Source organism: Vitis riparia, chromosome 15 (assembly GCF_004353265.1).
Source record: "Vitis riparia cultivar Riparia Gloire de Montpellier isolate 1030 chromosome 15, EGFV_Vit.rip_1.0, whole genome shotgun sequence".
In the NCBI taxonomy this organism is placed as follows: domain Eukaryota; kingdom Viridiplantae; phylum Streptophyta; class Magnoliopsida; order Vitales; family Vitaceae; genus Vitis; species Vitis riparia.
In genome coordinates, this window is record NC_048445.1 from 2,378,072 (window position 1) to 2,392,322 (window position 14,251).

At 29.4% G+C, this 14,251-nt stretch overlaps 1 protein-coding gene across 1 annotated transcript; it reads right to left on the reverse strand.

The window, feature by feature from the left end:
- Nucleotides 1–2,070: 2,070 nt before the first annotated feature.
- Nucleotides 2,071–3,408, reverse strand: LOC117932483 (acidic endochitinase-like). The gene is made up of 2 exons (XM_034853747.1): nt 3,033–3,408; nt 2,071–2,896 (listed from the first exon to the last, which is right to left on the reverse strand). Exons 1-2 carry the CDS (start codon nt 3,398–3,400, stop codon nt 2,320–2,322), a joined length of 945 nt encoding a protein of 314 aa, XP_034709638.1. The 5' UTR covers nt 3,401–3,408; the 3' UTR covers nt 2,071–2,319.
- Nucleotides 3,409–14,251: the final 10,843 nt, after the last annotated feature.

A 14,251-nucleotide genomic window follows, 5' to 3' on the forward strand; every position in this document is an offset into this window, starting at 1 on the left:
ATATGCCACGTGTCGCATGGAGGGGTGCTGCGCAGGGTTGTCACGTGGGCGTCTAGGGGTGATCCCTACAACATGCATATATAATTAATTGTGATATTGTGCGTGGGTTGAGGATAATGGTTAGCTTCGCCCAATTGAGGTGGCAACTTGGGTATGTCATCCCATATTTAATTTTTTTAAAATAAAAATAAAAATGAACTATTATTTTTCTTTAATTATACATATAAATGATAAAGACATAGAGCTGGGATGAGGTAATACTATAACCAATATCTTCTTAAACCCGTTTCTAACCAGTTTAGGATTTTTCTAAATCTGTTTTGTTCTATTAGGGATAAATTGGGTTGAGCACTTAAAAGAAAAATATGTTTCATTATTATCTTTGAAGTTGAGGAAGAGATGTAAAAGCACAAGTGGCAGTTGTTTTGGTATTATTAAATATAAAATAATTTTTTTTAAATATAAATAATTTATATTAGATTATCTAATTTAATTCTATAGTAAGGTGATGTTTATTTTTTTCTTAATTCTAAATAGAATTTAAAATTAAATAATGTTAATAGTGTTAAGTGTTAAATTCTTGGTTTTTTTAAATATTTTATTTATATTAAGTATTACGAAGTAAACAAAAAAAATCAATAATTTACTTTTAACATTTCCAAGAAGTAAAATATTTTAAATTTTTATGATATGTTGTTACTTAGCAATATTTACCTTTTTATTTTTTATTTTTATTTGGATGACTTAATCAATTTGGAATGATTTTATTTATTTTATAAAAAATAATCATATATTAAAATATGAAATAAAAAAGATTTTAAGAAATATCAAAACTTGAAATTAAGTACATAAAAAGTTACTTAATTTTTTTTCTAAAACAAGAATAATATATATCAAAAAATAAATATAAAAAATACTGAGTAATTAAATAATTTAATTTTTTTAAATATAACATCTAGCAATAATAAAGAAATAAATAAATGTAGAAATTTACGTAAATAAAGGTTTAGTATAAATAGAAAAATATTGTATGTAGCAAAAACAAACCCTAACGCCTCCATTTGTTTCTTAAAAAAAAAATAACACTAGAAATAAAGCCTGAGTAACCACTATTAACTATGAGAGTTAGGATTTATGCCTTTTATAATAATAATAATAATAATTTAATAAATGAATAATTTAGTGAATAAATAATTCAAGTTTCTTTGTAAAAAAAATATATATATTAAAAAAATATGGACGAAAAGGTTTTGAAATCAGAACATCAAGTAAATAAATATTTTTTTTTTGGTAAAAAAGAACAATATACATGAAAGAATAAAGAAATACCGGAAGGATGTATACTAAGTAATTTTTTTTTTTATATAAAAAAGAAATAATATATATTAAAGAAATATGAAAATAGAAGAGTAACTAAATAAATAAATTATATAAGTAATAATGTAGATGAAGTGTCATTTGCATTTGTAAATGGAATTGGTACCCAATAAATGAATAAGGATCTAGTGGAGAAATGACTATTCAACTTCTTACTAAAGTCAAGAGAGCTTTAAGAAGTTGGATCCTGCTAATGCCAGCTGCTTCCTCATTGGGATTGTATTTTAAAAACAGTTGTCAAATATGCCCTAAACTTTTTTTTTTTTTTGGCCTTTCCATTGCATTGTTATTTTTTTCCCGAGAAAATCATCTTTCTTTATTATTTACATCCCAAAGTGTACAAAGACCAAGACAAACAGATGGTCTTTGATGCAAACCGGCCTATTTTGAAACTTTATAGTATTTCTGAAACCCCAAAAATAAAAAAATAAAAAGGAAATTGATTCTCCTTCTAGCATGTCTTGACTCTTAAGTTGTACAATATTTCTAAAACAGACCATAAATATTGGTGGAAAACAATCCTAAAATCTGCTTTCGGATTCAGATTATGAAACATGTTTTGGTCTTTTTGTTCTCAAGAACAACACACCCTTAATTTCCACTAGAAAAAAGGCATTGCCTGAAACTCAGCTAGCAAATTATGCTAATCAACCTACTCTTGAGGTAGGTCATGGAAGATACCAACAGGCAGGCTAAAGGTAATTTTATCACACAAACCACACAACTTCATTAACAGGGATACATCACACTAGGTACAAGCTTGTTTTGGCTTCATACCTATATATTTACCCCCCAGATCACATGTGTCTCTGTGAGGAAATATGCATGAGAGGCCAAATTTATTGAATGAAAAGCAAACAGCAGGCGTTACAATACTATTTCAAAGTACGTACTTAAGCTTACTGATCATGGGATGATCAGCCGCCATTCATACGGATCTGCTTATTCAACTTCAACTCCTGAAGGAGCAGTTTGAATTGCAGAATTCACATCTTTGATCTTTGCGCTGTAACCGGACTGATGGTCAGTGTAGACATACCACACCATCACACCTCCAAACTTTGGGGAGGTCTTAATATGTTGTAGGAACGGCCCATTGACCAGAAGATTTGGATCAACGTAACCTGGATCATTTTCATTTGCAGTCACTCCCCCAAATATTTTATCCACTTTAGCCTCAACTGCCCATTCATCCCACGCTGTAATCATCCCATCGAAGCTGCCGTTATACTGGCAGTCAACTTCATCGTAGAATCGCACCTGAGCATAATCAAAGAGCCCGGTTTGAATTGCAGCGTCGAGGTATTTGTCTGGGTATTTGCATTTGGGAGTGGCACTTAATTCCATCTGGGTTCCATAACTGAGGATTGTAAGGGCCTTAGCAAGCACATCCCAATGCAGGCCACTGCCTGCCTGAATGAAGAAGTCAACTCCATTCAGAATTGCATCCCCAAACGGACGATCAACACTCGATTTGTTGCCACCAAGATAGGCGTTCCACAAGTACTCTGCTAACATCCTACAAATTCAAATGAAGTGAAAATCAATCAATAAGGCACCTAATTAGCTTAGCCCTGTTTGGCAACTGTTTTTTAAAACGATTTTATTTTCTGTTAAATCATCATCATCATCATCAGTTTTAGCAACTAACTTACTTAGCATAACCTGAAGAAGGCAGGTCGTAGTCTCCACCCGGGCCTCCAATAGAGATGAGCACTTTAACCCCGTTTTTTTGGCATTCTTCTATCTCAGGGCCCAGGTACTTGCACTTACCTTCTGATGCATTACATTGCTGGATGTTGAGTCTTGGAGGCCAGTCATATCTAAATCTGTCTACGAAACCGATGTTGACGATACTATACAAGGAGGCGTTACAAGCATTTTTCAGGTGATCACCATCTCTTGCATCAGTGCCCCAGTAAGTAGAGATATTGATTGATGAGGCCTCGACTGCAGGAGGAGCAAGCAGGCAAGAGACTAGCGCTACTACTACTACCACAACTGCAAAGCTATGGAGAGCCATTGATTATTGTTTGGTTGGTGGTTTAATGAATCTGTTGGATGTAGGAATATGCCCTATTTATAGCCCATATTTCACATTTTTGCAGAGGGCCGGGATGCCTCATTTAACACATGCATGCATCTTTTCACCTTTTCCATGTCCACATTTTGATTTCTTATTTTAAAATGTAAAGTGGAGTGCAGGAGAAAAGGATGGATTGAAGGATAGTGTTTTGGTTAGAATCTTCTTTCAAATGCTTCGCTAATAAGTTTTAGAAGTGATTTTTAAACTTTATAAAAGCGTTTCCTAAATTTTTCAAAATATCTTATTTTTCTTTAAATTCTTTTATTTTTATTTTATTAAAAGTGCTTTTTAAAATTACAAAAAATAGACTATATAAAATTTTAATTATTAATACTTTCATAAAAAAAAAAACTTCTCAATTTTCTTTAAAACTCAAACTTGTAGAATTTGACCTCAATAAGCATATTAAGTCATAATCTCTTCTAAAAATTATTTGAAGAGGGCCGGGATGCCTCCCACAATTAAAACATTCATGCATGCATCTTTTCTCTTTTTACATGTTGGCATTTTGATTTCTTATTTTAAAATACAAAAAATCCTTTATACTTATCTTAAAAAGAAAAGAAAAAAAAAAACATAATGGCTTTTGAAAAACGTTCTAAAAAAATTGAAACACTAAAATATTTTTATTTTTACAAATTTTAAAAATATATATATATATTTTAATTCTATAAATAAAAGTTATTTTATACATGATATATAGAACTTACTAGTATTTTTCATTTTTAGAAATAAAAAATATAATTTATTTTCAGACAAACAACAAATCTGTTTGGTAAAACTTAATATTTATTACTTAATAACTTAAGTTGATTTTAAGTTAAATTATATTAAATTGTTAACTTAAAATTTATTACTCAATTCTTACTTTAAGTATGAAGGTTATTTGATAAAATTAACTTAAAATTCATTTTAAATCATCAAATTGACATATTTATCCTCATAAATTATAATTAGGACAAAAGATGTCAAGTAATAATAAAGGTCGTGGAGTAATAAAAAAGATCATAAGAGTAATAGGACAAATAAGGGTAAAAAGGTAAAAATGAAAATATGGACTTAAAATAAGTTAATTATTTTTATTTATTACTTAAAGTTGTTGTTAACTTTAAATCATATCATTAAGTTATTTTACCAAACAAACTAAATTTGGACGACCACAAAATTAAGTTAGACAAAATAAAATCAAAGTCTAGGAGAATTAGAAATAAATATTTTCTTGACAAATTTCCTAAAAAAAGAAAACAAGTTGCTAAAATCACATATTTCAATAGATTAGATGGAGGGTTGGATAGATGTATTTTAAATTATGCAATTTAACCAATTTGAACTTAATCCGATTGACTTAAGTTTAACTCTATAAATCCGAGTCTAACATGAACAACTTGAACTCAACTTGAATTTAGAAGAATGAGGTTGAGTTGGAATTGAATTGAGTACCTCAAGTTAGATGTAGGTTTTGTTAAGCTCAATTGATCGTTTTCAAAATAATGATTATTTTAATTGAAGTTTTTAAACGGAGTTTATAGGTAGCTAGAGTATATGATAATGACTAACAATACAATATAATATTTTAGAATATTTGTGTGAAACATGTTTGGAAGCATCTTAGAATTTTTAATCATCCATGTGATATGGACAAGGATTTGAAAATTGTTCCAATTTTAAAAAATTATTCTTATTGACAAGGATTTGAAAACATGTTTCTAGTATTCATTTAATCTTTTTGAAGAGTTTTTAGTTTTATTTCTCTTTCACATGAAGATGGATACGTCATATAGGTTCATATAAATTTAAATTCGTCCCGTTCATATTCTTTGTGTTTTGGGATAATTCTTCAAAATTCTTAACTTGTGATTGGTATTTGTTTTTAAAAAGAATTTTTTGTTCTCTAGAACAAAAAATAAGAAAATATGTTTAGTAATTAGAAATAGAAAACAGTTTTCTTTCTTAAAAACAGAAAATAAATAAAATATTTTCGAAAAACATCTTTTATTTATTTCATTTATTTTCTAAAAGTTGTTTTAAAAAATAATTATACAAATATAGAGAATGATAAAAATAAACTATCACATTTTAAAACATAAAAACAAACATGTTAAAATATATTAGAGAACAGTTTTCGAAAACACATCTTAAACAGAACCCTAGGCCTCTTTGACAACTATTTTTTAGAACAATTTTTCATTCTCCACAAAAAAAAAAAAAAAAAAAAAAAAAAAAAAAAAATAGAAAACATATTTTACAATCAACCTAGAAAACATGTTAAAGTGCTTTTTAAAATTAGGAAAAAATAGACTATATAAAGTTTTAATTATTAATACTTTCATAAAAAAAACTTACCATTTTTCTTAAAAACTTAAACTTGTAGGATTTGAACTCAATACGCATATTATGTCCTTAACAACGAATGCATATGATATATATAAAACTTGCAACATGTTTTATACAAATATTCTAAAATATTATATGGTATTGTAAGTTATAATCTCTTCTAAAAATTATTTGAAGAGGGTCGGGATGCCTCCCTCAATTAAAACGTTCATACATGCATCTTTTCTCCTTTTTCATGTTAGCATTTTGATTTCTTATTTTAAAATACAAAAAATCCTTCATACTTATCTTAAAAAGAAAAAAAAAACATAATGGCTTTTGAAAAATGTTCTAAAAAAAATTGAAATACTAAAATATTTTTATTTTTACAAATTTCTACAATATATAAATTTTTTAATTCTATAAATAAAAGTGATTTTATACATGATATATAGAACTTACTACTATTTTCTATTTTTAAAAATAAAAAACATAATATATTTTTAGACACTCTACAGAGCTGTTTGGTAAAACTTAATATTTATTATTTAATGATTTAAGTTGATTTTAAGTTAAATCATATTTAAGTTGTTAACTTAAAACTTATTACTTAATTCTTACCTTAAGTATTAAGGTTGTTTGATAAGATTAACTTAAAATTTATTTTAAATCATTAAATTGACATATTTATCCTATAAATTATTATTATGATAAAGGATGTCAAGTATTAATGGAGGTTGTGGAGTAGTAAAAAAAATCATGGGAGTAATAAGACAAATAAGGGTAAAAATGTAAAAATAAAAATATATACTTAAAATAAGTTAATTGTTTTTACTTATTACTTAAAGTTGTTATTAATTTTAAGTCATATCATTAATTTATTTTACCAAATAAACTAAATTTGGACAACTACAAAATTAAGTCAAGCAAAATAAAATCAAAGTCAAGGAGAATTAGAAATAAATATTTTCTTAAACAAAGGAGACTAATCTTTTAATTGTAGTTAAAAGAGAATTAAAAATAAATATTTTCTTGACAAATTTCAAAGAAAGAAAACAAGTTGTTAAAATCAAAGAACGAAATTCCCTAATTAAGCAATTAAATCTTGAATATTCCAAATTTAATTGGCTAATTTTGCCTATAAATAATGGTAAATTCTTTCAATGCCGGAGATTGACAAAATGACTCTATACAAAAGAAAATGTTTTACTAAATCTCCTTATAAATTTGAGAAATCACAAAAAACTATATATGTTTTTAGTTAAGTTATTTGAGAATAGACTATTCTAAATCTTCTATTAACTTTTAAAACAAAGAAAATACTTTCATTATTGTTTATTGGACTATAATCAAAGTGAAAGGAAACAAAAAATATATTTTTTTATAAAAAAAATATCACCACCAAGATTTTACAAGAATCAATTATTTACCAGAATTAATTTATTTTAATAAAAATTCTTGTATATATATATATATATATATATATATATATATATATATTTGATGTAATAATTTTTTTTTAATATTAAATAGTTTTAAAACCATTACTTTTTCAATGGAAACTCAAAAGAGTCATTATATTTTATATAATAAAAAAATAAATATTTTTAAATTATTTTAAAATTTTTTATCAAATACTTTAATTTCTATAATAAATAACTTTTTAACTTAAAAGACATCTTATTCCCTCAAAATTGCTCATCAAATGAGTTTTACAATGTATTTGACAATAATTTTTTACGACATTTTTAGTATTTCTTACACTTTAGAACTTTTATCTTTTAAGTATTAAAAATATTAAAAAATACTTCTTAAAATCACTATGAAATGATCTCTTAATATAATGCAAAATTATTTCACCTATACTTGAAAGTAATAATACAAACTTGTTGCATTAATGTAATATAATTAAAAAAAAAACGTGTCAACAAGGCATATTCCTACGTCAAACGTGGCTTGTGGCTTATGTTGAAAATAAATTTGGAAATGGACGTCTGCCTAATTAGGTTGACACATCGGACATCCAATTACACTATTAATAATATAATTATTAAATAGAATAAAATAAAACGTGGCAAACTATTTACTATATCAAAATTGGCTTTATTAAAAATAATTTGGAAATGGACAAAAGTAGGTCTATCTAAATGGATAGGCGGTCATCAATGAGGCTTTTCTTATTGAAAGGCATTATCAAATTGTAAGTATCCGTGTACACTTAAGTTTCATTCATTTGTATCATTATATTTTAGTCATATTTATTTGGAATTTCATTAAATATTTAAATTTCATCACATATTTCAATAGATTAGATGGAGAGTTTGATAGATGTATTTTAAATTATGCAAGTTAATCAACTTGAACTTAATTCAATTGGCTTAAGTTTAACTTAGGTGGTGTTTGTTTTTTTACTTAATTCTAAATAGAACCTTAATACTTAATAGTGTTAAATATTAGGTTGTTTGTTTTTGTAGTATTTTATTTCTATTAAGTATTAAAAAGTAAAAAAAACCAATATGTTATTTTTTCCATTTAGAAAAAGTTATATATTTTGGCTTTTTCTATTTAGTAAAAAGTTTATAATATATCATGAAAAAGTAGAAAAACAAATAACCTAAATTCTAAAGCTAAATTACTTTCAGCAAAAAGCCAAAAAAACAAACACCACATAAGTTTAACATGAACAACCTGAACTCAACTAGAGTTCAGAGGAATAATGTTGAGTTGGAATTGACATGAGTGCCTCGGGTTAGAGGTTATGTTTTGTTAAGCTCAATTGATTGTTTTTAAAATAATGATTATTTTAATTTAAGTTTTTAAAAGGAGTTTATAAGTAGCTAGAGTGTATGATAATGACTAATAATACAATATGATATTTTTTAATATTTGTATGAAACATGTTTTGAAGCATCTTAGAATTTTTAATCATCTATGCGATATGGACAAGGATTTGAAATAATGATTATTTTAATTTAAGTTTTTAAAAGGAGTTTATAGGTAGCTAAAGTATATGAATACGATATGATATTTTTGAATATTTGTATGAAACATGTTTTGAAGCATCTTAGAATTTTTAATCATCTATGCGATATGGACAAGGATTTGAAAATTTTTCTAATTTTAAAATTATTCTTATTGACAAGGATTTGAAATAATGATTATTTTAATTTAAGTTTTTAAAAAGAGTTTATAGGTAGCTAGAGTAGACGATAATGATTAATAAGACGATATGATATTTTAGAATATTTATATGAAATATGTTTGGAAGCATCCGATAATTTTTAATCACCTATGCGATATGGACAAGGATTTGAAATTGTCTTAATTTAAAAAATTATACTTATTGACAAAGATTTGAAATAATGATTATTTTAATTTAAGTTTTTAAAAGGAATTTATAGGTATCTAGAGTATATGATAATAACTAATAATACAATATGATATGTTAGAATATTTGGATGAAACATGTTTTGAAGCATCTTATAATTTTTAATCATCTATGCGATATGCACAAGGATTTAAAAATTGTTCTAATTTAAAAAATTATTCTCATTGACAAAGATTTGAAAACATGTTTCTAATATTCATTTAACATTTTTAGTTTTATTTCTCTTTCGCATGAAGATGGATATGTCATATAGGTTTAAGTTCGACTTGTTCTTTGTTTTTTGGGATAATTCTTCAAAATTCTTAACTCGTGTTTGGTATTTGTTTTTAAAAATAATTTTTTGTTCTCTAGAACAAAAAATAAGAAAACATATTTAGTAATTAGAAAATAGAAAATAGTTTTATTTCTTGAAAAGAGAAAATAAATAAAGTATTTTTAGAAAACATCTTTTATTTATTTTCATTTATTTTCTAAAGGTTGTTTTAAAAAATAATTATACAAATATAGAGAATGATAAAAAATAAAACATCACATTTAAAATTTATTTTTAAAACATATTTTAAAACATTAAAAAAAATTAGAGAACAGTTTTCAAAAACTGTTTTTGAAAACACATCTTAAACAAAGTCTTAAGGCCTGTTTGGCAATTGTTCTTTAGAACGGTTTTTTGTTCTTCAAAAAAAAAAAAAAAAAAAAAAAACCTAGAAAACACGTTTGACAATAAAAAATTGTTTTATATTTCTGTTCTTAAGAATAAAAATTATGGTGCTTTCGAAGAATATTTTTTAGTTGTTTTTTACTGTTTTAATTTGTTTTCTAAGAGTTGTTTAAAAAAATAATTATACACATATAAAATGATTAAAATAAAATACTAAACATAAAAATTATTTTTAAAACTATTAAAAACATGTTAAAAACATTTTGGGTTTCTAAAAAAACTGTTTTTCAGACCTGTTTTTCAAAAGTAGTTGTCAAACATATCCTTAATAATCCAGCTATTTTTCTTATGCCAAACTTTGCTTCTGTTAAAAATAATATGGAAATAGAAACATCTGCCTAATTGGATTGGCACCTTGGACATCCAATTACCCGAAATGGAAAGCTAATTGGATTGGCATTCATGAACCGTGACTCATCAATGTGGTTTTTCTCCTATGCCAATGATTTTTGTATTGACCATATATTTAAATAGAGTTCTATGGTAATGTCGAAAGATATTTGTTTTATTAAAAGACATTGTCAAAAGGTAGATATTGGTGTATCCAAATTTCATTTATTTGTATCATTATATTTTAATTATATTTGTTTGTATTTTCATCAAAATTTTAAATTTCATTACATATTTCAACAGGTGAGATGGAGCGATGCCAACGAGAGAATGATCGGCAGATGTAATCTTTGCTTAGCCAAACGAAGCAACTTAAACAAGAGAATGAAGAGTTGCGGGCACAAATGTTAGCATCAGGCCTCTTTCAAAGTCAGCACCCTCAAAGCCAACAAACAGTCTCAAGATGACTGATGAGGCAAATAAGGCATCTTTCCCCAAGAACACAAAGTTCTCATCTGGCAGCTACACGAGACGGTTTGAGGAGGAGTTTTCGCAACCTCGCCAAATACAACTGGACGAAGACATCGACTTTACCCAGGCATCAGTGAAGATGAGGTGCGGTAGAATGTCACATTTGTCATATGCGATGCGACCCGATCGGGACCTCAAGCACCAAGTGTGGAGGGACAACCATGCATATCAGAAACCCTGAAGGCTTGTCTAGGTCCCCCAGCCGCAGTGGTTATGTCAGAATGACCCTCTCAGCTAGCAAGGCACCAGCAAGTTGGGGCTCCGACAATCTGAGCTCCATCCGGCTCTGTCAATTAGTGGTTGAATGACATGCTCTCCACGTCGTTCGACCATCATATTATTGGATATGAGCGGCCTAGGGGGTTCATAGTGTCAAAACTCATGATGTACAATAGAACAAACAATCCGTTCTATCACATCATGCACTTCAGGCAACTCATGACCCTCGATATAGGGAATGATGCACTATTGTGTAAGGTTTTTCCAACTAGCATATACGACCAAACTCTTTTTTGGTTCTACCTTCTCTTGTAGAATTTCGTGAACACTTTCTGGGATATATCAGAAGCCTTTGTGGGCCACTACTTATGTTCTGCTCGCCATAAGCAGAACATAAGCACCCTGCAGAACATCAAGCTGCAGGAGAATGAGTCGCTCAAAGACTTCATGAAGCGGTTCAGGCAAGCAGTGCTCCAAGTGGAGTCTTGCGGTATGGATGTCATCTTGCAGATCTTTAAGCGAAAGATTGACCCGGGCATGCCATTTTTTGAGTCTCTCGTAAAAAAGCCACCTGCAACGATGGATGACCTATTCAGGTGAGCAGACAAATACTCCATTCTCAAAAACGATGTTCGAGCAGCTACTCGGCAGGTCTTGGTCACCAATTGTTTGACTAAAGACGATGAGACAAGAAATTCTAAGCTCTCAAACCAATCGAGGCAAACTAACAAGAGACGGGTTGGCCAGCAACAGTAGAATTAGGCGAGACTGACCCCTCTCAGTATCTTATATGAGATATTCCTCTTGATGATCCACAATCTATTAGACTTTAGATGACCAGAGCCAATCAAGACAAATCCAGTTAGACGGGATCAAAATAGATGGTGCTCTTATCATAAGGATCACAGTCATACCACCGAGCAATGCAAGAGTCTTCATTACTTGGTGGAGAAACTAATCAAATCCAAGCACTTAAAATAGTATGTCCGCACAACTGGAGAGCAAAGAGAGACAACACAAGAGCTAGCCGTCCAAGTCCTTGCATCTCCGACAGCTCCTAGAGTTGTCATCAACTACATACATGGAGATCTTGTAGACGATATACACAGTTCTAAACAGCAAAGACGAAGGTTGCTCTGTGCAGCCTCTATAAGAGAGCGGGTTAACTCCGTTCAACGCAACTTTTCGAAAGGGAGTGTGTGCCCCATTGATGGCACAATTACCTTCCCTCCAGTAAATGCTAACCGAGTATTGCAATCGCATGAAGATGCCCTAGTCCTAACATTAAGGGTAGGCGGATTCGACGTGGGAAGGGTTATGGTTGATCTGGGTAGCTTAGCAAACTTCTTGCAAATGTCAACCTATAAGTATATTATAGTTGAACTCCCTAAAAAACAAGCACATCCGATTGATCGCCCTGGAGAGCAATAGTGGACACTTCATGTAGACGGAGCGTCCAGAGTGTCCAGATCTAAAGTAGGTCTAATCCTATAATCACAAACTGGGGAACTGACGGAGCAAGTTATCCGTCTTAGCTTTTCCATTTCCAATAACGAAACAGAATATGAAGTTGTCCTAGTCGGGCTAGATCTTTCCCTAGTATTAGCAGCAACCAAGTTGGAAATCAGGAGTGACTCTCAGCTAATTATCGGACAGATTCAATGAGAGTATGAAGCAAAGGATGAACGCATGGCTCGCTACCCCGCCATGGTGGAAAGTCGCTTGAAAAAGCTGGACGAATGGGTCATTAGATGGGTGCCGCGTGAGGAGAACGGGAAGACACACGTACGAGCTGGAATAACTGCCACTCTTCCCACAAAAAAAGTGGTGATGCTACCCGTTTACCTCAAAGTTGCCCCATCAATCACACCCGAGCTAGTATGCAACACTAGTCAAATAGACTAAAGTAACATCGTGAAATACCTTCAGACAGGGGAGGTACTAGGAGACGAGAAGCAAACACATAAACTCTGCATACAAGCAGCACGCTTTACTCTAATTAATGACCAATTGTATAGATAGTCATTTGGAGGTCCATACCTAAAGTATTTGAGCGAGCCAGAGGCCAAATATGTTCTAGTCGAACTCCATGAAGGCATATGTGGCAATCACCCAGGCGGACGAACTTTGACACATTGTGCTTACACGTAAGAGTACTACTGGCCCACTATGAAGCGGGATGCTGAAAGTTATGTTAAGAAGTGCGATTGGTGTCAAAGACACAATCCCATTCCCTGTTTACCTTTTGAAGCTCTCAACTCGGTCACAAGTCCTTGGCCATTTGCACATTGTGGGATGGACATAGTCAGGCCTTTGCCCATTACAACAGCACAATAAAAGTTTTTGCTCGTTTCAATCGACTATTTCAGCAAGTGGGTGGAGGCAGAAGCCTATGCTATCATCAAAGATAAAAATGTCTCCAAGTTTTTCTGGAAAAACATCGTATGTCAATTCAGAGTTCCACAAGCGATTATTACAGATAATGGGTCATAGTTTGATAGTACTGTCTTCCGAACATTCTGCTCGGAGTTAAACATCAAGAACTTATACTCAACACCTCACTATTCACATAGCAATGGACAAGCGGAGACAACAAATAAAAACCTATTAAATGTACTAAAGAAAATCCTATTCATATATATATATATATATAAATTTCTTAAAATTATTTTTAAATTTTAATAAAATATAAATTATATATTTATGACATCACCGGTTCGACCGCGGTTTGATCACCGGTAATTTTTCCGGTTCAATGACCGATTCGATTATGAAAACATTGCTAATAATACAATATGATATTTTAGAACATTTGTATGAAACATGTTTCGAAGAATCTTAGAATTTTTAATCATCTATGAGATATGGACAAGAATTTGAAAATTGTTCTAATTTAAAAAATTATTTTTATTGACAACGATTTGAAAACACGTTTCTAGTATTCATTTAACGTTTTTGAAGAGTTTTTAGTTTTATTTCTCTTTCGCATGAAGATGGATATGTCATAAAGGTTTAAGTTTGTCTTGTTCTTTGTTTTTTGGGATAAATCTTCAAAATTCTTAACCCGTGTTTGGTATTTGTTTTTTAAAACAATTTTTTGTTCTCTAGGATAAAAAAGAAAGAAGAAGAAGCCATATTTAGTAATTAGAAAATAGAAAATAGTTTTCTTTCTTAAAACAGAAAATAAATAAAGTATTTTTGAAAAACATCTTTTATTTATTTCATTTATTTTTTGAAGACTGTTTTAAAAAATAATTATACAAATATAGAGAATGATAAAAATAAAGCA